Source organism: Somniosus microcephalus, chromosome 3, assembly GCF_052327205.1.
Source record: "Somniosus microcephalus isolate GS21.2 chromosome 3, FLI_Smic_1.0, whole genome shotgun sequence".
NCBI classification, from domain to species: domain Eukaryota; kingdom Metazoa; phylum Chordata; class Chondrichthyes; order Squaliformes; family Somniosidae; genus Somniosus; species Somniosus microcephalus.
Genome location: NC_140989.1, coordinates 348,513,268 through 348,536,622, shown reverse-complemented (window position 1 = coordinate 348,536,622; position 23,355 = coordinate 348,513,268). Strand labels below are relative to the sequence as shown.

At 43.2% G+C, this 23,355-nt stretch overlaps 1 protein-coding gene across 3 annotated transcripts in view; it reads left to right on the top strand.

Moving 5' to 3' along the window:
• btbd8 (BTB domain containing 8) overlaps positions 1–23,355 on the top strand; it is a 96,905-nt gene that overhangs the window by 23,924 nt on the left and 49,626 nt on the right. For all 3 annotated transcript variants that reach the window (XM_085983345.1, XM_085983344.1, XM_085983346.1), the window contains exons 4-10: positions 5,229–5,539; positions 7,694–7,811; positions 11,323–11,412; positions 14,127–14,207; positions 17,903–17,999; positions 21,413–21,501; positions 21,612–21,714. In XM_085983345.1, the coding sequence (XP_085839471.1) occupies positions 5,229–5,539; positions 7,694–7,811; positions 11,323–11,412; positions 14,127–14,207; positions 17,903–17,999; positions 21,413–21,501; positions 21,612–21,714 (889 nt within the window). The remainder of the gene's footprint in view (positions 1–5,228; positions 5,540–7,693; positions 7,812–11,322; positions 11,413–14,126; positions 14,208–17,902; positions 18,000–21,412; positions 21,502–21,611; positions 21,715–23,355) is intronic.

The window sequence follows — 23,355 nt, the reverse complement described above, 5'->3', positions numbered from 1 at the left end:
TTGGGCTTCTCTGTTCAAGGAAGAAGCGGAGCGCCCTTGGGCTGTTCTGGTGAGGGTGGGGGTGGAGGTGTAGAGGGATTGGATGTCCCTAGTGCAAAGGAGACGATGGAGCCAGGAAACTGGAAACTGTTAAAGTGGCGGAGGGCGTTGGAAGAGTCGTGGATGTAGGTGGGAAGAGACTGGAGAAGGGGAGAAAAAATAGAGTCGAGATAGGAAGAAATCAATTCCGTGGGGCAAGAACAGGCTGAACCGGTGGGGTTGGGGAACTGAGTTTGGCAGCCGTGGAGGGAAGATCTCCAGCGGAGATGAGTTCAGTGACAGTTTTGGAAACTATGGTAGTGGGGTCGTGGTCCAGGGGGAGGTAGGAGGAGGTGTCAGAGAGTTGACGTTCAGCCTCTGCAAAGTAGAGGTCAGTTCAGCAAACAACAACAGCACCACCCTTGTCAGCAGGTTTAATGACAATGTTGGGGTTGGATCTGAGAGAATGGAGTGCTGCAAGTTCAGAGGGAGGTAGGTTGGAGTGAGTGAGGGGAGCAGAGAAATTGAGAGGGCCGATGTCAAGATCTAGAGAGGGTAAGAGGCCAGGGGTCCAGGGCTTTTGTATCCTAACTGAAGACCTGATTATTACTCGGGCAGTACTGCCATCATTAGACCGACACCAGAATAGTGCTCTGTATACCAGAAGCAGCAATAGAATGAGTTAACCCCCACAGATCTGATGATCATTGCTTGAGGTGAATACTTCACATCAGGTAATAAACAGTAACTGGCTCTGCACTCCACAAGAACTGTTCAAATTAGCATGCAATATGTGAGCACCTTTTGTAATGGCCAGGAAAAATTAAACCAGAAATGACAAGTGATGTGGGGTAAGAGCAGAGTAAAATTTCTCCCTGGCATCCTGCGTGTCCATCCAAACACTTCCAGTCGTCCCTTTTCACTCATTGCCAAACCCCCGGGGGGGAAAATGCCAACCCCCCGGGGGGGGGGGGGGAAATGGAGACAAGAACGAAGTTGAATTCATTCGGAAGCCGTGCTGTATCAACATCTGGAGCCACTGTGGAGAGGCACAGCCCAAAGACTTTAACTTCTGAATGTACAATGGCCCAACAAATATAAACATTTTGTTATATGCTCTCCTCAAAGGAAAAGGTAAAACCTTCCTAATTATCCTGCTAAGTTTAAGGAAAAAAATGCTGTGTGGTAAAAGAACTACTTATCTTCAAATTGGCAGAACCAGACTTGTACTGTTCTGAGTAACCTGCGCCTCCCCAAGCACCACTCCACACCTCCCCAAGCACCACTCCACACCTCCCCAAGCACCACTCCGCGCCCCCCCCCCCGCATGAAAGACCACTGAGGTGGATGAGGTGCCATATAATATAAGGGCCGCCTTTCACTCATTCTCTGAAGAACCAGAATTGCAGTGTTCTGCATCAACAACACTCCAAAATCACCATTATAAGACCAGTATTACTAATTTAGATCAATTTATGCAGGAAAGAACTCCCATCAATTAAGTTTCAGACCAGACTGTTAAAACTCATCTTTGTGAAAGCTTGTATTAACCGCAACAAAGAGTACTGTCCTTTCTAAATTGAACAACCGTACACTGAGTTAGTAATGAGCTGAAGGCTGAGGGCAATTAATAAAGTGAGACATAACCAGCCTCGATGAGACCAATTATGGCTCCAATTGCTGGTCATTGTAGTTGGATTGAACTACAGGATTGTTTCACAGAATGTTTAAAGTTAATAGTGGCGTTGCTAACGATTTCTGCTGTGTTGGACTAATTTTTAATTCATAGGGATGGATGAAAATTTGGTATCATTTCAGGTGCGCTTCCTGGTCAGTAACCTTAAAATTATCCTTCTGAGTACTGGGAGATAATGCACGTCAAATTTGTTAATTAAAAAAAAAGCCAAACTTTCAGAGCAAGAACCTCTGATTTACTGAGTAGAGTTTATAACTATTATATTTGACAAACTACGTAGGATGTGTAAAGCCAGGGAAGGTGCAACACAGTCAGTGCGGTCATTTTTTTTTTGAAGTATTAAACAGTTGTCTCAGTTGCAGCATGAGAGTTGCTTTTGATCCGATGCCCTGCAGGTACTGAGAATTTCAGAGACGGGGATTGTTGGAGTCCCCATTGGGAGGGAGGAATTCATTCTCTGTCCTGGGGCGGAGGGAGGAACTACCAGCTTCAGAGGGCAGCGGTGCTGATGGAGGGCTGCACCATCCACACACCTCCCTATATTTAAACACTCGGAAGCAGGTTCATAGAGTTTTCTGAATTCCAGTTTTAAACTATGGGTAATACAGGAAACTCGCTTTTAACCGGCACCTAAATCTCTCTCTCAACCGGCAAAATTCAGGAGTAGGTTCAGGTAAGTTTTACTATATATTAGTGGCTGTGTAACCGGGGTTCCTGCACCTGTGGCCGTGCAACAGGGACTTCTGGATCTGTGGCCGTGTAACCGGGACTCCTGCACAAGTGCCGTGTAACCGGGGCTCCTGCACCTGTGGCAGTGTGCGGGGCTCTCGTGCCTTGGTAAGTATACCTCTCTGTAATCTGGATTTTTTGATCAACCGGCACCACGCCGGTCCCGTCGGTGCCAGATTAAAAAAAAGTTTCTTGTATATGGAGCAGGACAGCTCCCTAACTGCGTCAAACTCTTTGCGTTCTGCAAGCAATTCTGGGGTTAAGTCCCCATTCATAGAAATCCATTAGCCCGTATCAATAAAGTTTTGCTCATTGTGCTTTTTCCCTCACTAAAAAGTCTAATTCCAATCCTCCTTAGATACAGGTGTGGTGCTAGAGGACTGGATAATTGAAATGTTACACCATTGTTCAAAAATGGTGTAAGGATAAACCCAGCAACTACAGGCCAGTCAGTTTAACCTCGATAGTAGGTCGTCTTTAATTGCTGATACAAGAGCCATTCGTTCAGAACTCCCATACGCTGTTCCACCTGAGTTCTAGGAAGAATGATTTTCTGTTTTGCTTTGGGGAAAGTACTTGCAGTGGATTATATTACTTGATGTATTAAATTGCAGATTTTGCACATGGAAAACCAACTTTTATTGTGATTGAACTCCCATCTTTCACATGTCCTGTGGGAAGTCCATAGGAGACAGCTGGTGTTCAGGGAACTTTGCAAGGTGCTGCCCATTGCCACTAACAACTATATAGTGCTAAATAAATCGGAAATGATGCATCCTGCAACTGAAGGTTGGCGACTGCCTTTCGGCAGGTTTATAAATCTGGAGGGAGTTCGGAGATGGGACGTAAATTAGTGGTTAGCGTGCCAGACAGGATCTCTTTAGGATGAGGTACTGAAAAAGCTATAGTGTATGAAATGAGTAACATTTAACTTGTAAACTGGCGTGGGGGGGGGGGGGGCAGGGCAGGGCAGGTACACTGCATGGATCTGGAAGAACTAATTCTAAATACAAGACCCTTTCAGAAACAGATGTTATTTGTGTTGCATGGCAGAGGTTTGCAGGATGTTGTTTTTTAGATCAAAAAATAGAAATGACCAAGTATGGGAAATGTGAGCACTGAACAGACTATTATTAAAGAAGTACTAAAGCTGTATAATTAGAGGATCTCATCTGTTTTTTTAAATCAAGTAGTTGTAAGGAATTTGATTTTAACTGCTTTTTAAAAAAAAATCTCGGTTGATTTAAAAAAAAAAATTTCTGATTTTTTGTAATGGTCTGCTGTGATTATTAGTGAATTGATCCTGACCCTGCATCTGAATGCAGTTCGCTTCTACAGTTAAATGATGGGGTTGCTGAAGAACTCTGGAATTAATGACTGAATTAATCTCTACTAATGTTAATTCAGTTCCCTTAAATTGTTGGGCTTTTTTAAAATTCATTGATGGGATGTGGGCGTCGCTAGCTAGGCCTGCATTTAGTGCCCATCCCTAATTGCCCTTGAGAAGATGGTGGTGAGCCGCCGCCTTGAACCGCTGCAGTCCATATGGTGTAGGTACACCCACAATGCTGTTAGGAAGGGAGTTCCAGGATTTTGGCCCAGCGACAGTGAAGGAACGGCGATACAGGTCCAAGTCAGGATGGTGTGTGGCTTGGAGGGGAACTTGTAGGTGATGTTCCCATGCGTCTGCTGCCCTTGTCCTTCTAAGTGGTAGAGGTCGCGGGTTTGGAAGGTGCTGTTGAAGGAGCTTTGGCGAGTTGCTGCAGTGCATCTTGTAGATGGTACACACTGCAGCCACAGTGCGCCGGTGGTGGAGGGAGTGAATGTTGAAGGTGGTGGATGGAGTGCCAATCAAGCGGCTGCTTTATCCTGAATGGTGTCGAGCTTCTTGTGTTGTTGGAGCTGCACTCATCCAGGCAAGTGGAGAGTATTCCATCACACTCCTGACTTGTGCCTTGTAGATGGTGGAAAGGCTTTGGGGAGTCAGGAGGTGAGACACTCGCCGCAGAATTCCCAGCCTCTGGCCTGCTCTTGTAGCCTCAGTATTTATATGGCTTGACAGCTCCAATAGTTTAGTCCCTTTAATGTCACCAGTGCTTAGTTTTTAAAATGCAGAGACGCGCCTGTGTAGACAGACACATGCGCGCCGATAAACATGCGTGCACACACGCACACACACACACACACACACACACACACGTGTTTCCATTCTAAGTATTTATGAAAGACAAAAACAGAATAGCTGTAAATGCTCACCAGGTCAGTTAGCATCTGTGGGGAAACCCGATTCGGCCAGTTGCCATTTCAGGTCTAAGATTGAGGACTTTTGTTTTAAGCTTTACAGCCTCTGCTGTATTTTGTTTTTTTTTATTTTTTAAAAGACTGTTTCAATGTAAAATTATGACATAAAAGCATGACTCAAAATCATGGCAACAGGAAGTGCATGCATACACAAGATTTTTAATAAATCGATAGATGCATTGAAAGGGTTATCCAGGCAGTTATCTTGTATGTGCTATACCCAGCTCTTTTCATCCTGGCCTGCTCAATGTGCCCTAATAAACTGAGCATATTAAGAACTGTGGAACGTGATTTATATCTCGCCTGTGCTGCTGACGATAATGGTTGGCAGTGTTAATTATCTGGGTATGATTTATATCGCAGAGGTCCTTGTGTATTCTTTGTATTCACAGGAAGGTTATTAGGTGCATGTTATTGTAGCATGCACAGACCTGCTAGACAGTGCTGTTTGTCAAATTGTTTCCTTTTTTTTCTTCTGCAATAGGCAGGTTTATACAGCCGATCGAAAAGTGAGCCATCTCGAAGACGAGCTGCTTCTGAACAAAGAGCACAATGGAGCAAGATTGATGGAAGGCAACAATCTCTCTCCCGATAGTGCTAATTTTCATAATGTGGAGATGTGCAATGGAAAAGGTGTTGCTGGAAACATGCCATCTAATCAGCCTCCTCCTGATAATGGGACCTCGGAAGTAAACGAGGAGATGTTGACCTCCAGCCTGTTGGAAGATGACATGCCTGAGGGAATGTTTGATATGCCTGAGGAAACTGAAGAAAAACATGAAACTGTATCCGGAGGTGGGTGACTACTAAAAGAGAAGTTCTTTTCCATTTGTCTCTTCTATTATGTCTCTTCCCCAACCTGCCAACTCGCTCCTCCTTTTGTGCACTCCTAAAATTCTGTGGGCCTTTAAAGTTTTGCTTTTCATCTTGTCATTACATTATTCAATTCAATTCAATTTTATTTGCCATATGTAACTAGTACAAGTACAAGTACAATGGAATGCTTACTCCCCGTAGGGACACGTCAGCTATTCTTACAGCGCCGTGTTCAGAAAGTCAATTCAATGGCATCCAGTGGCAGTGGGAGCACGATGTCCCTCAGCCGCTCCGTCCTCCTCGTCACCATGGCCTCCTCCTCACTGTTGCCGGCTCCACGTGTGGTGGCCTGCTTCTCCCGCTCACGATCCAACCTCTGGCCGCCATGCCCGGCTCCCCACCTCCCAGTCGGACTGCGAGCTTCCCACCAAGGAGCTGCCGGCCGACGTGCTGTAGCGGGTCGTCGTGGCTGCTGCTGCTGCTCGTTGCGCTGCGCTGCCTCCGCCCGACTCGCCGAACACTTCGCTCCGGTTGCGGGAGCGAGCGGCGAGAGCGGGCCGCCCGAAGCAGGGAGAGCGTGCTTAGCACTGGACCGTCTCGGCCGCCATCTTGACTTTTGTCTGATATTATGTCTGATATAGAAAAGTTAGTTTCTCATTTAAGAACCTACTTCAGACCTTTTTTTAAATTTGGCTATCAGTGGAGTTTTTTTTTAAATCTGCGGATTCCTCCTTTGCGCACTACTGCCAAGATTTCATCCTTGGACCCCCCCCCCCCCCCCGCGACCCCTCTTTCTCCTCTTCATCTACATGCTGTCCCTTGGTAACCTAGTCTATAAAAACAGTCAGCTTCTCTGTGCTTGCTGACTCATGCAAGCTTTTACCTCTGCAGCATTATTCTCAACCGCCCCCGTGTTACTGATTACCGGTTGTGGACGAGCCAGAATTGGCTCCAATTGAACATCAGGATGACTAAAGCTATCTTTTTTAAATTTTTATCTCCTCCATAACCTCTGTTCCCTAGCCACGGACTCCATCCCCCTCCTGGCTGCTAACTTGGGCACACACTCTGCATCCTGCTTGACCCAGAGCTGATCTTCCATCACGAAGACTGCTTACTTCCACCTTTACAATATCGCCTGCTCTGCCTCTACCACCTTTCTGCAGCTCCTCAAACCCTACTGATCCTTTTTGTGATGGTTGTGCCTGGACACTCTTTCTTCAACTTCGGCCTCCTGATCTCCTCCACCTGCCGCAAACCACAACCTGCCGAGACCTCAGCCTCACCTGCACTAAGTATCGCCCGCCCAGCGTCTCCTCCGTCACTGACCCCTGGTTCCTCAATGTACCAAATTTACAATGATCATAATCCTGCCATTGCTTCTCTGCAGCCTACTTCTACAGTCTCCTCCTTTATGCCTGACGATGGCTTTCTGTGCATCCCCTCCCCCTCTGCTCAACCACTGGTGGAAAAGTCTTCAACCATATCAGCTCTACACGCTGGAATACCCTCCCTAAAACTCTTCACTCTTCATCGCTACTTTTGTTTCAACCTTCTAAAAGCCTCCTGAAAACCTAGCTCTTTGACCAAGACTTCAATACCTTTCTTAACTGCACATGCACACACACACACACACACACACTCTGCCAGCATCTGTACCTTTTGTCCTTGGTAAAGTATCTTGGGTCCTGTTTGTTTCTATAGTGAAGATGCTGTATAAATCCAAGTTGTTCTAACTTGGGCATTTTTATTTGTAGGTATGTGCTGCATATGCTGAGAGACTATTTGACTAAATTTTATGCAGTGGTAATAGCAGTTTTCTGCATGGGTTGTACAGTTTACTGTGCGCTTTGCTGCATGGGTTGTACTGTTTACTGTGCGCTTTGCTGCATGGGTTGTACTGTTTACTGTGCGCTTTGCTGCATGGGTTGTATTGTTTACTGTGCGCTTTGCTGCATGGGTTGTACTGTTTACTGTGCGCTTTGCTGCATGGGTTGTACAGTTTACCGTGCGCTTTGCTGCATGGGTTGCGGTAAACAGTTTGTGAAACCAAGCTCTCAAAAAATGACGTTGTCTTTAATGCAAAAATGGAACCAACTTCTCTAACACATTTTCACATTGTCTCTTGAACAGACGATCCTACGCCAGAGCCAGCGTCTATGCTGGGTGCTGATCTGTTATCCCTATATAAGGAAGGATGTTGTCCTGACATAACTCTTCATGTTGAGAATAGAGTTTTTCAAGCACACAGGTATTGTATAATCATGCCAGAATATTCTTACAAATCGGCATGAAGTGAACTGAAGAACTAACCTAGAAACGTTGTATGCATTTCTTACCAATATATTAATGTGGCTGGAGGTAGTCAAACCTAAATGTCAAGATTTTTCCTTTAGCGTTCCAACTGTGTATGTGTACAATTACATCCGCAGAGTTGGTGAGAATGGAATTGGTTGATGCTGAAATATGAGTAATTATCATACGTAGATATTCATACCTCTGTCTCGCAAATTTTGTAAAATATCTACTTTCCAGTACTTTGGAAATGTTATTGTTTTCTGATCATTTTAGTTTCCATAGCAACGTCTTTTCTGCTCGAGCTAGACTGGAGGCTTCCTAGCTGCTCTTCCGATTAGGATTCGGACATTACTTTTCCAGTTAGTGTTCCAATACAGTGCTGCAGCCTTGTATCTACTGGGCTGTTCACTCAATCTTTTGATTTTATTAAAATAGTTCATGCGAAAGTAAGTCATTTGAATTGTGTATTTTCTGCTTATATAAATGAGTTCATTTATGTAACCTCAATTGCGTGAGGTTGATGCACTATTTTTAAGTAACAGTGCTGCAGGGTGGGCAAGGCTGGGAACTTAACATCCAGGGATATACAATATTTAGGAAGGATCGGCAAAAAGGTAGGGGAGGTGGGGTAGCATTGCTGGTAAAGGAGGGGATTAATGCAATGGAAAGGAAGGATATTAACTCGGATGAAACGGAATCTGTATGGGTAGAAATGAGAAATAGCAAGGGGAGGAAAACGTTAGTGGGTGTGATATATAGGCCTCCAAATAGTAATATGGAGGTGAGGGAAGGCATAAAAAGGGAAATTAGAGAAGCGTGCGATAAGAGCACAGCTGTCATCATGGGTGACTTTAATTTACATATTGATTGGACTACCCAAATTAGTAAAAATTCTGAGGAGGAGGAATTCCTGGAATGTTTTCGGGACGGTTATCTGGACCAATATGTCGAGGAGCCGACTCGAGATCAGGCCATTTTAGACTGGGTATTGTGCAATGAGAAGGGACTTATCAGCAATCTTCTTGTACGAGGCCCCTTGGGTCAGAGCGATCATAATATGATCGAGCTCTCAGTCGAGATGGAGAGTGAGGAAATTGAATCAGAGACTAAGGTCCAGAACTTAAATAAAGGGAATTACGAGGGTATGAGACGGGAATTGGGTAAGATTGATTGGGTGGTGTTTCTGGGGGGATTGACAGTGGATAGACAATGGCAAGCATTCAAAGATAGAATGGAAGAATTCCAGAACATGTTTATACCGGTTTGGCATAAAAATAAACCTAAAAAGGTGACTCAACCGTGGATAACGAGGGAAATTAGGGACAGCATAAAATCAAAAAAAAAGGGCATATCAACTGGCAAAAAAAAGCACCAGACCGGAAGATTGGGGGCAGTACAGGATACAGCAAAAGAGGACAAAGGGATTAATCAGGAAGGGGAAAATAGAATACGAAAGTAAACTTGCAGCAAACATAAAGACAGACTGCAAAAGCTTTTATCGGTATATCAGGAGGAAAAGACTGGTAAAATCCCAAGTCGGTCCCTTGCAGTCCGATTCGGGAGAATATATAATGGAGAATAAGGAAATGGCAGACCAATTAAACTCATACTTTGGTTCTGTATTCACAAAGGAGGACACAAATAACCTCCCAGGAATATCGGCAAACATAGGGACTAATGAGAGGGAGGAGCTGACGGAAATTAGTATCTCTAGGGATATGGTGTTGGGTAAGTTGAGGGGACTGAAGGCCGACAAATCCCCGGGGCCTGATAAACTACATCCTAGGGTACTTAAGGAGGTGGCCCTGGAGATAGCAGATGCTCTAAGGATCATCTTCCGGAACTCCATTGACTCGGGAACAGTACCCGTGGATTGGAGGGTAGCTAATGTTACCCCAATATTTAAAAAGGGGGGTAGAGAGAAAGCAGGGAATTATAGACCAGTAAGCCTTACATCGGTTGTGGGCAAAATGCTAGAGTCCATTATTAAGGATAAAATAGCGGAGCACTTGACAAATGGGGAATGGATCGGACAGAGTCAACATGGATTTACAAAGGGTAAATCGTGTTTGACTAATCTGCTGGAATTTTTTGAGGAAGTAACTGGTAAAATAGATGGGGGAGAGCCAGTGGATGTGGTGTACCTTGACTTCCAGAAAGCCTTCGATAAGGTTCCACACAAAAGATTATCATGCAAAATTAAGGCTCATGGGATTGGGGGCAAAGTATTAACGTGGATAGAGAACTGGCTGGCGGATAGAAAACAGAGAGTTGGAATAAACGGCTCGTTTTCGGAGTGGCAGGCAGTGACCAGCGGGGTGCCGCAAGGATCTGTCCTGGGACCCCAGCTGTTCACAATATATATAAATGATCTGGATCAGGGAATTGGATGCAATATTTCCAAATTCGTTGACGACACTAAACTAGGAGGAGGGGTGGGCTCTGATGAGGATGTCAGGAGGCTACAGTGCGATTTGGACAGGTTGGGGGAATGGGCGGATACGTGGCAGATGCACTATAATGTGGATAAATGCGAGGTTATCCACTTTGGGGGTAAAAACAGGAGGGTGGATTATTATCTAAATGGCAATAGATTGGGAGATGGGGAAGTGCAGAGGGACCTGGGTGTTCTTGTGCACCAGTCACTGAAGGAGAGCATGCAGGTGCAACAGGCGATTAAGAAGGCAAATGGTATGTTGGCCTTCATATCAAGGGGGTTCGAGTATAGGAATAGGGATACCTTACTACAGCTGTACAAGGTGCTGGTGAGACCGCATCTGGAGTATTGTGTACAGTTTTGGTCGCCCCATCTGCGGAAGGATGTTCTTGCCATGGAAAGAGTGCAGCGGCGATTCACCAGGCTGATACCTGGAATGGCGGGAATGACCTACGAGGAGAGATTGAATAGTTTGGGCTTGTACTCACTGGAGTTTAGAAGATTGAGAGGGGATCTCATCGAAACATATAAAATTATGGCAGGCCTGGACAGGCTGAATTCAGAGAGAATGTTTCCAATGGCAGGGGAGCACAGAACCAGGGGCCACAGTCTAAAAATAGCGGGCAAATCATTTAAAACAGAGATGAGGAAGAATTTCTTCACTCAAAGAGTGGTGAGCCTGTGGAATTCCCTGCCACAGAGGGCTGTGAAGGCTAATTCAATAAATATTTTCAAGAGAGAATTGGATATATTTCTGAAGGCTAAGGGGATTAAGGGTTACGGAGAAAAGGCGGGGACGGGGTACTGAACTGGTAAGATCAGCTATGATCTCAGACGAAGATCAGCCATGATCTCATTGAATGGCGGAGCAGGCTCGAAGGGCCGAATGGCCTACTCCTGTTCCTATCTCTATGTTTCTATGTTTGTGTAAAAGATTTATTAAGAACTTAAAAAAAAAATTAACCAACTTTAGTAATGTTACAAAGTTTGGATTGTTGTGAAGACTTTCATGTGTTCTGTCTTCCAGGGCCATCCTGTGTGCTCGCTCCAGTTATTTTGCAGCTATGCTAAGTGGGAATTGGGCAGAAAGCTTTCAGAAATCCATCACTCTTGCTGGGTAGGTATGATGACGAGGGGGAGGTGGGACGGCAGTGACTGCACTGAAGGACATTTTAAAGCTTAAACGTACACTATCTCTACTTGGGTCACATTGAAAATATTTAAACCGAACTTTGTCAAATTCATAAGGAAAATATTTGGCTTTTATTTTACTCGCATAAAAAGAAAATGGAAGGAAAGCGGGGCACTGTGTTCGAGTGATGTTCCACTTAGTCTTTGGGGTACAGAAGCCGCAACTACTAGCGACAATTCAAGGGGACTAATGAATGTTTGAAAATGGTTTTGATATTCTCAATGCATAATAAAGTAAAAAGTATTGCAGTTTCCAGTATAAAGATGAATAACATAAAAGTGTGCTGTCCAATATTAGCACACCAATGATTATCACATTCATATGAAATACCTTTTGTCTGCAATTCTAATGGAGGCATTAACCTGTTTTAAGATAATACTGTACAATATGATTTCACCTCTGTTTTTCCAATGTCTTCTCCACATTGGGGAGAGCCAAATGCAGATGGAATGACTGCTTTCCCGAACAACTCTTCCTTCTTAGAGGTGATCCTGACCTCTCTGGCTCATACTTCAACTTGTCCTTCCATTCCCACTCTGACCTCTGACTTTGGCCTTCTACAGTGCTCCAACCAAGCTGAGTGCAAACTTCAGGAATACTATCTCCCCTTCCGCCTGGGTGCTCCGCAGGCCTCTGGATGGACATTGACTTTAGAGCTTGGCTGCCTCTATTGTCCTTGCCTTTCCTCTTATCCACCTCAATCCCTTACGTTTTGGAACGCTGTTTATCCTTCCCTTTTGTCCGTCTAATGTATTTTCACTGCCTTGTTGAGATCATCTTTGTACGTAATGCAGCATTTTCACTTCTTTCCAGCTTTTTAAAACCTTCTCACAGGCTACTAAGCCGATTAACTGCTTCTTTGTGCTAGTAATTCGCATAAAGGCAGAAAAAAACTTGCAATTATACACCATCTTTCACAGCCTCAGGACATCCCAAAGCGCTTGACTGCAAATGAAGTACTTTTGAAGTGTAGTCACTGTTGTAATGTCAGGAAATTTGTTTTGTATCTGCTGTTTTGTCCTAGCCTCTTATTTTGCTCAGACCTATAAAGGGGCTTACCTACCTTAGTGTTCAGTTCTGATGAAGGGGTCTATACCCAAATGTTAACGTATCTTTTCTGTTTTCGGATGGTGCAGGACCTGCTGTGTATGTCCAGTATCTTCTGTTTTATGTTTGGTAGAGTTCACTTTCCCTTTTCCTTCCGTCCATTATTTATTGCCCCTCTCTTTTTCTGCCCACATAACATTTTAAATCTGTCGTTGTGTCACTACTGTTAACTCTGATCTGTAGTTTTGAAGAAACTGGATACTAAGGCAACAGGAAGTTCCTCCTATATGCGCCAAAAGATCTGTGCAAATGTAAAGCCCTTTAAATATCTGCTTGCATTGAGTGCTCAGTGTCTTGTGAATTATTTCATTCTCTTCTGTCGCGTTTCTAGCTGATGTTTACGGATTTAATGGAAGACACCCCAGAAGCGTGAAATGAACAGTGTACAACTATTATTTTGTTAATTGTAACTCAACTCGGCAGTTCAAGCAGCTAAACTGGCAAAGGGCCCAGCAGCCATCAGTGATCACGTGACCGAGGATATATAGCCTTGAAGTGTATTTTTATGTAAATATATTCATTAGGGCATCATTAGCAATGCATCTGCATTTTCCTTTGAGCAAAAATATATCATAGAAGCAGCTTACATTTATTTAAAAGATAGGTTCAGGAATGTGCTTGGATTCCTCAGTCATTTGCCCGTGCAATCTAAATTTCAGCTTCAAAGTGTTGGCTCTTGGGCAGACGCTGACAAGCTGTGCTGTTCAAGCTTTAATCATGGCTAGCAAACTGCATATTAAACGTGCATGCAGATTTAGTCACTGATAATTGATGCTGCTAATTATTTTTCATACATTCATTAATTGGTAGTAAGGGATAAATAAAGGAATATATTAAATATTTTCATAACATTTTATTCAATGGTGACTGATTTGTATTGTAGAATATCTTGATTTCCTCCCCCCCCCCCCCCCCCCCCAAAAAAAAAATTTAGGACATAAATTGGAGTTTTGTGGATATACAATATGTTAGCAAAGGTGGTGTGGCAGTGACACTCTGCCAGGGAATAACTTCCAATAAAGTGAGATCCTCGTCTTAACTCTTGTCATCAGGGCAACCATCCCATAGTGAACATGTAGCTATCCTATCACTGACCTTCCCTTTTGTTCTTTCAGCCCCTTTTCCCAGCCCCTAAACTTGTTTTCCATTTCCTGCTTTTTTTCCGGTTCTGATGAAAGGTCATCGACCTGAAACGTTGACTCTGTTTTTCTCTCCATGGATGCTGCCCTGGCCTGCTGAGTTTTTCCAGCGTTTTCTGCTGTTGTTTCGGATTTCCAGCATCCGCAGTATTTTGCTATCATGTAGCTAATAAAGCAAGGCCTCGAGCCATTCTTGTCTGCACATCTCAAAGGATCAATTAGGAGGTGCATTGGTAGAGCCCAGGGAGCAGATTGCCTCCCCGTCATTTTTTTTGGGAGGTGGGGAATGAGGAAATTTAAAATGTTTTTTTTTTTTAATGTGTATTATGGGTTTGTAAGTCATCTTCACTGTTCCAGTGTTTTCAATAAAGATGGATTGCATTTTAATTACAGTGTGAGCCATGTGGAGGTGGACATCATGATGAACTTTTTATATGGGGCCATTTTAGACTTGCCCAAAGACATTTTTCCATGGTAACTATTTTTCATATTTTCTTATTTAAATATGATCTGGGAAAAAAAAAAAGGTGTTAGTACATCTTATAGTTTTTAGTGATGTATAATTTATTTAGGAGACATGCAAAATATTTGAGGACCTTACTGTGAAACTTTCTTTCTTTTGTTAATCTCACAACAACTTGTGTTTATATAGCGCCTTTAACCTAGTAAAACGTCCCAAGGTGCTGCACAGGAATATTTTAAGACCAAAAATTTGATACTGATCCACATAAGGATAAATTAGGACAGGTGACCAAAAGCTTGGTCAAAGAGGTGGATTTTAAGGAGCGTCTTAAAGGAGGAAAGAGAGGTAGCGAGGCAGAGAGGTTTAGGGAGAGAATTCCAGAGCTTAGGGCCTAGGCAACAGAAGGCACGGCCACCAATGGTTGAGCGATTTATAATCCGGGATGCTCAAGAGGGCAGAATTAGAGGAGCGCAGATATCTAATACAAATATCTCTGTCTAGCTATTTCTCCTATTTTAAAACATTTTTTTTTCCAACATAAAATGTTGGGGTTGGGTTGGAGTAGAGGAAGGAACTTTTGCTGCTCAAAGTAGTGGATCAACATGTGGTGGAGGGAAAAAGAGCCCATAATGGAATCATCATGCAGTGATGCTGGATGGAGTGAGGCTTGATGGACCGGAACGGCCTTTTCTCACTCTGACTTACTTGTGTGCTTGGCCGACCTGTTTTGAATTGGTTGTTATGGAGGTGCTATCAGACTATTGACCTCCTGTTGTTGCTGACCGTCTGGTGCATAACATTCACTGAGTGTTGCTGTTCAGGAGATGAGCAACTAGTTGTCTTCAAAAAGATCCAAGATTCAGATTCTCTGGCCTTGAAGCACATATGCCAAGTAAATTGGTACAAGAAAACATCTTGCAGGCAGCCAGAAATTGGGCATGTTTATTGGCCAGGAATTTTAAACTGACAATTGATTAGTTATCGATGTGGTCTAAAAATAATTCAATTATTTCAAAACCTAGTTTGGCAAATGTTACTGTTTATAAATAAATTGGAGTAATTTTCAGCGTCTCTTCTACCTCGAGTCCATTCAGTGCAAGAAACTGATTCAGAACCGTGGATAATAATCTTCAGCGGTTTGGCTGTGCCACTGGAAACAAATGCAGGGATGATCAAGTCCGAATCACCTCTTGAAGTTAAAGGAGCAGAATGTTTAAATGAGAACCCCTTTGACATTCATTTGGGACTCATTTAGTTTTAGAGCTAGAAATCTGAAACTTGTGAACGGGAGGGCAAAACTGGTGATAGCGGATCAGCTGTCTGTTTGCCCCCTACCCAATTTCCTTTTCCACTGTGGGAGTGACTGATCAGGCTGAATCGGCCATTTTGTGCTACTGCCCCTCAAAACCAATTTGACTCCCTTGGAGTCCGTCCAGATTCCCTTTTCCAGTGGTAATGAAGACAGTACTGGAGGCAAGAAAACTGGCCTCTTGATTCCACGTGTCTTAGTGACTTTACAAAATAGTACATCTACAGGAAACTTTCAATTAACTGGCCCCTAAATAACCGGAACGCTCTATCTACCGGCAAAATTCAGGAGTCGGTTCAGGTAACTTTTTTTTTACTTTTTTTACTCCATTTGTTGCTGTGCAAGGGTGTAGCTGAAGCTGTTACTAAGCTACAGAGACGCTTGCAACTTGCGCCGATTGTTTTGAAGCTGTTGCAACAGGGTTTGTTGCTTTATACGGAGCTCTGAGCTCCGTATCTTTTACTATAGCGTTCGGTTATCCGGAATTGTTGATGAACCGGCACCACGTCGGTCCCGTCCGTGCCGGATATCAGAAAGTTTCCTGTACCAAGTAACTCCTCAATATCCAATCAGAAGTCCTGATCTGATTCTGAAACGAATTCCTTTCTGTGCTGTCACAAGGAGACCAAACTGCTTTTCGGTTCCCAAGTATGGTTATTACCATGTTGGATTCAAATGCAGATCTTTGGTGTACGCCAGTGTGTGTGTGCTTTAATGTATTGGAACCAGCAAATGTTTGATATCCAGTAATTGTCGGTTTCGAAGTTTGCTGTGGAGCTATTGGGATCAACAGTGGTCACTGGAAGCTGCAGAGCTTGTTCATGGATTTCACATCGAATTTCTCACTGTCACATCAGTTTTGTTGTTAAAGTGCTATTTGGCTGGTTCCCAGGAAGAGCATTACAGCGTGTACGTGTCGCTGATCACATTACATTGATGCAGCACCAGAGTATGACTAGAAGCTAATATCAGAGCACTGAAGAGGAAGAGAGAAAAAGGGCTTGGAGCCACAGCCTTGCATGCCGACTTCGAACCAATTCTACTACCGCTACCTGTTGCCTCCAAAATGAAATTTGTTTTTAATATTTCCAATTTGAGTTTGGTGAAATATGCCCATTGTTGTAGCCATCGCTTTAGTTTCCTAATTATTAGCTTTTTAAAAAAAAAAAAAATAACTCAATTGTGAGCCATTTGTATCCAGCAGATATAAGGGCCTCGAGTTCCCGCTTGGCTGCAGTGGGGTTTTTAATCAGCGAAACCAGCAGAGAAGATTGCGGAAATTTAAGCACACATTGCATTCATCACCAATCGAGTTTCCACAATCTGTTGCGCTAGTTTTTAAAAAAAATTGTTAGAAGCCAGCCCCCCCCCCCCCCAACACACACACAACTCGCCAGGCCCCCAGATCGAATGAATCGCCATCGGGAGTTTCCGCTAATTGCGCCCGTTTGCAGGCCTTTGAGGAGGCTCTAAAAATTAAACTGGTTCTTCTGGGCGCCAGGACACTTAACGGGAACGTTTTAAAAGCCTTTGAATATAATTTATTTAATTTACTAAAACTGACTACTGTACCCTAATATAATTAGCAAATGACAAAGTCCTGACTAAGGGTTTCGACCCAAAACGTTGACTCTATTTTCTCTCCACGGATGTTGCCTGGCCTGCTGAGTTTTTCCAGCATTTTCTGTTATTTTGGATTTCCAGCATCTGCAGTATTTTGCTATTATAATTAGCAAATGGTTCTGTATAGTTTAAAAAAAAAATAATAATAATTTTCAGTGATTTTAAAATTGGGTTACTCGCAGGTGGTCGACGAGATACTCTGATTAAAATGCTTATTTTTTGTGATTAAACCCATTTCCAGCTGTATTAATCAAACTGCACCTAGTTACCACTTTTAAATATATTGAGGGATTTTTTTTTTTTAATCCAATTTTTTTTTAAAAATTGCGCTCTAAAACTCTGCCCGATTGCTTGCGCTGGTTCATTGCAGATTTTGTTAAGTGATATATGCAAATGAGTTTGAGTGGAAACTTGAGGGGAGGAAAAAATACTTCTCAAAACTAGTGCAATTTTGGGGGTATTTGCACCCAGATTGCCAATTGTGCCCAAAGCAGAAATTCTACCCCCAGCTATTTAACCACTTCAAAACATACATCCGGTATGACCACTATTTTACTCGGCACAAGGGTATCCTTTGGAAATTAAGATGATTAATGAACAGACATTGTTATAGAGCCATTGGTTACATGTGGGCTGTATACGCCAGTGATTCTAGAGATTGCTATGTGAAGAGAGCGCTTGCGCAGTAATGAAGAATCCCAAACATGGAACATGAAAGGAAGATGATAAATTGAGTAAATCTTAGTGCTAACTCAATGCTTTCTTTTTCTTCAGTTCAGTGCTTTCATTAGCAGATATGTACAACTTGGATGGGCTGAAGGAAGTAGTTCTACATATTCTGAAGAAGGATTATTGCAAGTTTTTTCACAAGGTAACATTCTATTCTGTACAGTAGTGATTGTGCAGAGTTCCAAAAATGCAGTTTATGCTTGAATTGAAGTGTTCGTTAATTCACGTTTGTAAGTAGTTTTCTTATTTCATAGCTTTTCGGGCTTTCCATATTCATGCCGTTAGTTTGGTCAGAGGACATCTTGCCTTATGGAGTAAAAAAATATTGAAAGATTTGGTTTTGCAGAGCTTTGATAACCACGTTTCCTCTTTTGTGCAGCTGTTGTATTCAGGTATGGGTCCGTTGGTGCTCGCTTTTAATAATATGCTATGATTTTGAGATTAGAACTGTTGAGGCAATAGACTGTGACACACAACCTCATTTTTTAAGCTGAAGATTGATGTGTATCTGTGAGCTCAGCTTTGAGCGTTCTAGTTAGTTGTAGATGCTACGTACTGTCTAACTTGACTCCTGTTACGTTCACTCATTTAAAATCTTCACCATGATCAATTTATAAACCCCTCCCCCATACATTGTCGCAGTAAATCCTTCTCCTAAGTGTATACACAAATAAACCAGTCGTTGAAAGGTTTCCTTGGTCTAGGACAGAAGATCGTCTAGAGCCCAAATGCAGGGCCTTATTGTGCCCCTATGGCTAGTCAGCCAGACTGCATTTGAAAGCCCAGAAATGGGACTAAATATTCTACCTGGTCAAGCGTCAACCTCTATATTGATAGCAAAATGCTGCGGATGCTGGAAATCCGAAATAACAACAGAAAATGCTGGAAAAACTCAGCAGGCCAGGCAACATCCGTGGAGAGTGAAATAGAGTCAACGTTTCAGGTCGAAATCCTTTGTCAGGACTGAAAAAACACAGGAAATGAATTCATTTCCTGTGTTTTTTCAGTCCTGACGAAGGGTTTCGACCTGAAACGTTGACTCTATTTCTTTCTCCACGGATGTTGCCTGGCCTGCTGAGTTTTTCCAGCATTTTCTGTTGTTATTTCAAACTCTATATGATGTTTTGCACAGCCGTTGGGCTCCTCCGATTCAAAAACCACTGGGGTTCTCGAGATTTTTTCAGTTCACTTCTTTTTACTTCCCCCTTGTGTTCCTGCTGACATTAACTTGGCACCTTGGATTCCCACCAGTCCTTTAATTTGTGCAGTGCCCCTTTCACCTCCGAGTTGACTGCTGCCGCCCCCTGCCGTTATTGCTTGAAAACTGCAAAGCTTTCGGTCTCCTTAGAACTTGCATAATTGAAAATCCCCTGGGATCCATATTGCTTCCAGCATTAGCAGAACGCATTTAGCAACGCAGGAGTCGGCCATTCAGCTCCTCGAGCCTGCTCCGCCATTCGTGGCGCACTTGACCGTTGGCCTCTTTGGTTGGCACAGTTGTTTTAAATTCTGCTCCAACTATCCAGGCACGTGCCGTGCTTGATGCTGAGCTCGGTGCACGATCCAGTAATTGTATGCATCGACTGAGGGATTTTTTTTTTCTAAACCACAGCCTGTGACCAGATTTAGCCCAAGTGTGGACTCTGGTGGGTGGATTTCCTCTTGTCATTTGAAGCTTTGAAAGTAATTGATTTTTGTGGAGGGTGAGGGGGTGGGATCTGAATGCAGTTTTCTGATCACTGATGTTCCTGATCGTACGTTGGCTGCTGTAGACAAAGGATTAGATTTTGTAGCTACATTAAGCTTCTGTTTAAATTGTTACACTCGGTATTCCCACTGAAGGCTCTGCAAAGACAGACATCAGAAAACGCCATTCTAAATTCTTTACCAAGCACATCATACACTGATCAAATTACACTAACTGACGCTTTTGTACTCCAGTTGACCGGATGTTCCCCAGGGATCTGTTCTGGGGCCTCAACTTTTCACCAAATTTACGAATGACTTGGATGGAGGAATAGAGAGTTGTATTTACAAGTTTGCAGATTACACTAAGTTAGGAGGCGCAGGAAGTTGTGCAGATAGGAACATGAAGTTGCAAAGGGATAGGGACAGATTAAGTGAGTGGGCGAGACTGAGGCAAATGGAGTTCAGTGTGGGGAACTCCGAGTTAATCCACTTTGGATCCAAGAAAGGCAAGTTGGAATCTCTTAATGGGGAGAAACTAGGAACTGTGAAGGAGCAAAGAGATTTGGATCTCTGTGCCCACAAGTCACTAAAAGCTAATGGACAGGTCCAAAAGTAATCAAAATAGCAAATGGAATGCTGGCCTTTATCTCGAGGGGGGTGGGTTACAATGGGTGGGCGGTTATTCTTCAGTTGTATAGAGCCTTGGTCAGACCACCTGGAGTACTACATTCAGTTTTGGACACCGCACCTTAGGAAGGATATATTGACCTTGGAGGGAGGAGGGGGGCAGGTGGATGGGGTGGGCAGCACAGATTCAACAGAATGAAACCGGTGCTTGAAAGTTGAGGACAGGTTGCATAAACTTAGTTTGTATTCCCTTGAGTTTAGATGATTGAGGGGTGATCTGATGGGGGTGTTTGAAATGTTAAAAGGATTCAGTAGGGTAGATACAGAGAAAGTATTTCCTCTGCTGGGGGAATCAAGCACAAAGGGACATCATTAATAGCTAGGCTATTTAGGAGGGAAATCATGAAGCATTTCTCACAAAGGGGAGAAGAAATCTGGACTTCTCTTTTTACCCCCCCCCCCCCACCCAAAGACTGTGGATGCTGGGTCAGTTGGAGCTTTCAAGTCCGAGATAGATAGATTTTTGTTAGATAAGAGTTCCAAGGGATCTGGAGCAAAGGTGGGTAAATGGAGTTGAGGTTCAGATCAGCCATGATCTGATTGAATGGTGGAACAGGCTCGAGGGGCTGATGGTCCACTCCTGTCCCTATGTTTCTTTAGGAGAAGAAGGGGCTTGTTGGTGTTTGTGCACATTTTCAAATTTGATTTTAGATATATGTGTCCCATGTTGTAAAGGCAGATAGTCTGCAAGATCAATTGGCCAGATAGTGTCTAAAAAGTGAATGAAAGTAAAAATGCAAAATAGAAGCCAATTTATAGACTTTTTGCCTTTGGGATTTAATTTGTAGATTTTTCTTTACAGATTCTGCTTCTTCCCAATTGTTAGTCATGATTTGCTAGCAACGGCAGAGGATTGAAGTGAATAGGATATCCACTGTGTTTTCACAGAATGCGTCTCTGCTTGGTATTGCTGAGCAGAGGACAGAGCATCATGTGTTTGAGACCAGGGATTGTCCAAAAAAAATCAAATTCAACCTTAACTTAGTTTGCAGTGGAAATTGCAGCCACATGCTTGTGAATAGAACTGTTTGCTGTCTTTATCGTTTAGAATTTGCTGAACTGTAAATATTGCCAGTGCACTAATTATGGAGAGAGGCATATTTCATATCAAGTGTGTCCAATAAACGCAGTCTCAGTTTGCCTCCTTTCTCATTGCTTTTCTTTTGATTTAATTTATAGCCTGTTATTGGAATGCAGCAGTCTATTCTGGAATGCCTACAAATATCTCACTTGGTTGGAATTGATGGTCTGTACAGTTCCTGTATGAGGTAAGATGATTCATTATTTGGTGTGAGGCTGCAGGTGCATAGTGCAACTTTAAAAAAAAAAAGAAAGAAAAAAAATCTTGTTTATATAGATTTTGGGTTTTTTTTTGCAGATGGATTACCAAATATTTTGTGAAATGTTGGTCTGGGAAGAATTTTGCCTGTCTTCCAGCAGAGCTGCAGAAAGCCTGTTTGGTCTCTCTAGTCCAGACTTTAGTAAGTAACCTCCATCAGCAGCATTTTTTCATCTTCCATTTACAATAATATCGCGGTGTAACTTTAAAGGCTGCATATAATGTATTATGTAGCTATCCCCCCACTCACTGCATTTGGCTGGAGAACGGTACCCTGCTTTTATCGGGAGACTTTGTTGCAGTTCCTAAATAGACTTTGTTTGGTGTAAAATAAACTCTCTTTTAGCTGCAAGTGCTGCCATAGGTCCCGCCCCGCCCCATCTCCAACTCATTGGTTGACGCAGTGGTGTCAATACTCGGTTCAAAGGTCAAAAGACAGTTGGATACGGTAGTGTAGTGGGTTTGTTACTGGACTAGTAATCCAGAGGCCTGGTCTAATAATCCAGAATCCCACCATAGCAGTTTGAACATGTTAGTAAGTGTGACCATGAAGTTGTCGGATTGTCATTTTTAAAAAAATTTAAAAAAATCCAAGGGAGCAAACCTATTCTTGCCTGGTCTTTCCTATATGTGACTCCAATCCCACAGCCAACGTGGTTGACTCTTCACTGCCCTTTGAACTGGCCTAGCAAGCAACTCTGTCATATTTGAGTACAGGAACAAGGATGTCTTGCTGCAGTTGTACAGGGCCTTGGTGAGACCACATCTTGAGTATTGTGTGCAGTTTTGGTCGCCTTATCTGAGGAAGGATGTTCTTGCCATGGAAGGAGTGCAGCGAAGATTCACCAGACTGATACCTGGGATGGCAGGAATGACATATGAGGAGAGATTGGGTCGATTGGGCTTATACTTGCTGGAGTTTAGAAGAATGAGAGGGGATCTCATTGAAACTTATAAAATTCTGACAGGACTGGACACTAGATGCAGGAAGGATGTTCCCGATGGTCGGTGAGTCCAGAACCAGGGGTCACAGTCTAAGGATAAGGGGTAAGCCATTTAGGACAGAAATGAGGAGGAATTTCTTCACCCAAAGAGAGTGGTGAACCTGTGGAATTCTCTACCACAGAAGGTAGTTGAGGCCAATTCATTAAATATATTCAAGAAGGAGTTGGATATATTTCTTAAGGCTAAAAGGATCAAGGGATATGGGGAGGAAACAGGGACAGGGTACTGAATTTGGATGATCAGCCATGATCTCATTAAATGGTGGCGCAGGCTCGAGGGGCCGAATGGCCTACTCCTGCTCCTATCTTCTATGTTTCTATCTAACTGCTATGGGATGGGCAATAAATGTTGGCCTTGCAGCGACGCCCACAACACGAGAAATAAAAAATTTTAAATCTCCAGTGGCGTTGCGTACGTGGAGAACCTCTTGGCCCGGGAAGATCAACCCGTGGAAAATTTTGTGAATGATAAATATTTTAGTTATCAGTTGATTTTTATAAACAAAAATTCTCCTTGTGTACAATTCCTGTGTTAAAATGCTAAAAGCAAAACTAGAGGCCATCGATATAAGATAGTCGCCAAGAAATCGAATAGGGAGTGGTGAGAATGTGGAACTCGCTACCACAGGGAGTGGCTGAAGCGAATAGTATAGATGCATTTAAGGGGAGGCTAGACAAGCATATGAGGGAGAAGGGAATAGAGGGTTATGCTGACAGAGTTAGACGAGGAAAGACGGGAGGAGGCTCGAGTGGAGCACAAATGCTGGCGTGGATTGGTT